The sequence below is a fragment of the Alnus glutinosa genome, chromosome 1 (assembly GCF_958979055.1).
Source record: "Alnus glutinosa chromosome 1, dhAlnGlut1.1, whole genome shotgun sequence".
NCBI classification, from domain to species: Eukaryota; Viridiplantae; Streptophyta; class Magnoliopsida; order Fagales; family Betulaceae; genus Alnus; species Alnus glutinosa.
The window spans coordinates 15,268,323-15,270,356 of record NC_084886.1 but is presented as its reverse complement, the minus strand read 5'-3'; the positions used below and the strand labels follow the sequence as shown (position 1 = coordinate 15,270,356).

General features: G+C 39.3%; 1 protein-coding gene across 1 annotated transcript; it reads right to left on the bottom strand.

Moving 5' to 3' along the window:
• Window positions 1–250: 250 nt before the first annotated feature.
• Window positions 251–1,541, bottom strand: LOC133876720 (cellulose synthase A catalytic subunit 2 [UDP-forming]-like; the record flags this gene model as incomplete). Its single annotated transcript, XM_062314996.1, has 3 exons — window positions 251–737; window positions 852–1,048; window positions 1,343–1,541. Coding segments are annotated over 3 exons (693 nt in total), but the record flags the coding sequence as incomplete, so codon positions are not given.
• Window positions 1,542–2,034: the final 493 nt, after the last annotated feature.

Below are 2,034 nucleotides of genomic sequence, written 5' to 3'. Positions count from 1 at the left end.
AATGCATTTGGATTTGTACACCGGCGCGCAACATCAACTTTGGATTCTATACTAGGAACATTTCTCTATTAGGATTGTTGTAGGTGATGCTAAATTTTGTAAGCAGCAAAGTATTGTGAAATTATTGTAGTTTAAACACTGTTTGGTTTAAACTACAATAATAGATGTAGCTTTTAATCTACAACCAAAAAACAAGCATGTACTGCTTTTAATCAATATATTACATTAAGGATAGATGTAGCCCGAAGATTTACATCAAATCATACTCAGTTCCGTGCCTTACAGTGAGTCAAGACCAACATATCATAAACGTTTTCCTTTTCTTTTTCTTTTTATGAGGTTTCAAAAGATGTGCCTATTTTCAGCCTTCCGAAGAGCGGACCCCATGAATCATGTTTATGATCAGCAAGGACAAGGGGGGGATCAACAAAGATGTCCATTTAAAGAGGTAAGAGCTCAGAAAAACCCCCGTCATCAGCAGCTTTGGATGTAACAGTGAAGTTTGTATCAACCCCTGCCAACACCTTAAGCAGACCCTGGAAGAGAGCAAACAGGTGTGATGAGACGCCGCCAATTACCCAGAATTGTTCATTCCTCCACCAGTCTGAGAGGTTTATAGGAGCTGAACCCTTAAATGCCGGCATTTTCGGTATGCAATACACTGATCGCCAGCCATGACAGTGCATTTTGAATCCTATTAGTATATCCTCCGTAACTGAGCCATATATCCAACCAACCTGAAACATAAATGTAATTTAGCCACATGACACATTGACAATATACATTGTCATACCTCGCTAAAGAAAGAAATTGCAGAAAACTTTGTTAACTATGAAACAGTTGCACCATACCTCTTTCCCCCATTCTGTTTTATCTTCATAACCATAGCTAATGACATGGACTGCTTCCTTCAAGATTGATGCAGAACTTGCTCCTTTTGGAACTCCACCATCTTCCATAAGTGTTGAAGCCATGAAAACTGGTGACTGTCCAAATTTTTTCTCAAATTTTATTTGGGGCAATAGGGAAGATTTTTCATTATCTATTCCTGCAATGGAAGTTCCAGGAGAAACATAAATGATCTAAGTTTAATCCAATCTATGATGATTGACAAGAGACAAATCCTGAAACATTTCAGACTTGGGGCAAACCAGGTCAAGTTATAAGTTTTCAGTATAAATTTTCAGGATAAAAAAAGTAAGTTCTTTTTTGGGGTTATAAAGTGAAATAAAAATTTTGCACCTCATTCAGGAATTTTTTATGTTTATTTTTTTTTTTAAAAAAATAGAATGTTAAAAAAATAACTGCAAATGCATGCACACTAATTGAAGCCACTCCATACCTTCGATTCCCTCCTCAATATTTTCTAGTGCATGTATCTGACTTGAAGCCTCCTTGTTTTTAATCTTTTTTTCATTTGACTTCTTTTTCTTGTTCTTCTTTCTAGATCCAAAACAGCAGCAGCACCATTTTGGCCAACAATTACATGTTTTCCCAGGGGGTTTGTTCTTGATGGGGGCATCATATCCATAGAGTGCCAAATAAACAAAGCATGTATATTCGGTTTAAACATTTTGTCGAACACCCAACGAGCATCTTCAAGAACCAAAAAATGAAAACAAAAAAAAAACAACCAAAAATTATCACAACAACAAGAATCTGTGAATGGCCATTGAAAAAGAAAAAAAAAAAAGCACATAAAAAATCGACAGTGGCAGACCATGGAGAGAGAGAGAGAGAGAGAGAGAGAGAGAGATACCGTATAGCGAGAATACGGTGGTCGGCTTCGTTTTTGATCGGCGTTGGGCAGTGCTCCGATGGGTGGTGGGTGCTCCCTCGTCGGAGATCCGTGGTACGGTGCTCGTGGGCGGCGAATCCTTTAGCTGCTGGGTCCGAGTGAGAGAAAGAGAGAGAACTAGCAGAGGGGCGGCGGTTGGTTGGAGTGGCGCCGGTGGTTTGGTCGGTGGGGGAGGGTATGGTTGAGAGGGGAGGTTTGGAGAAAAAATGGGGGGAAACCAGTATGGAAGAAAAATT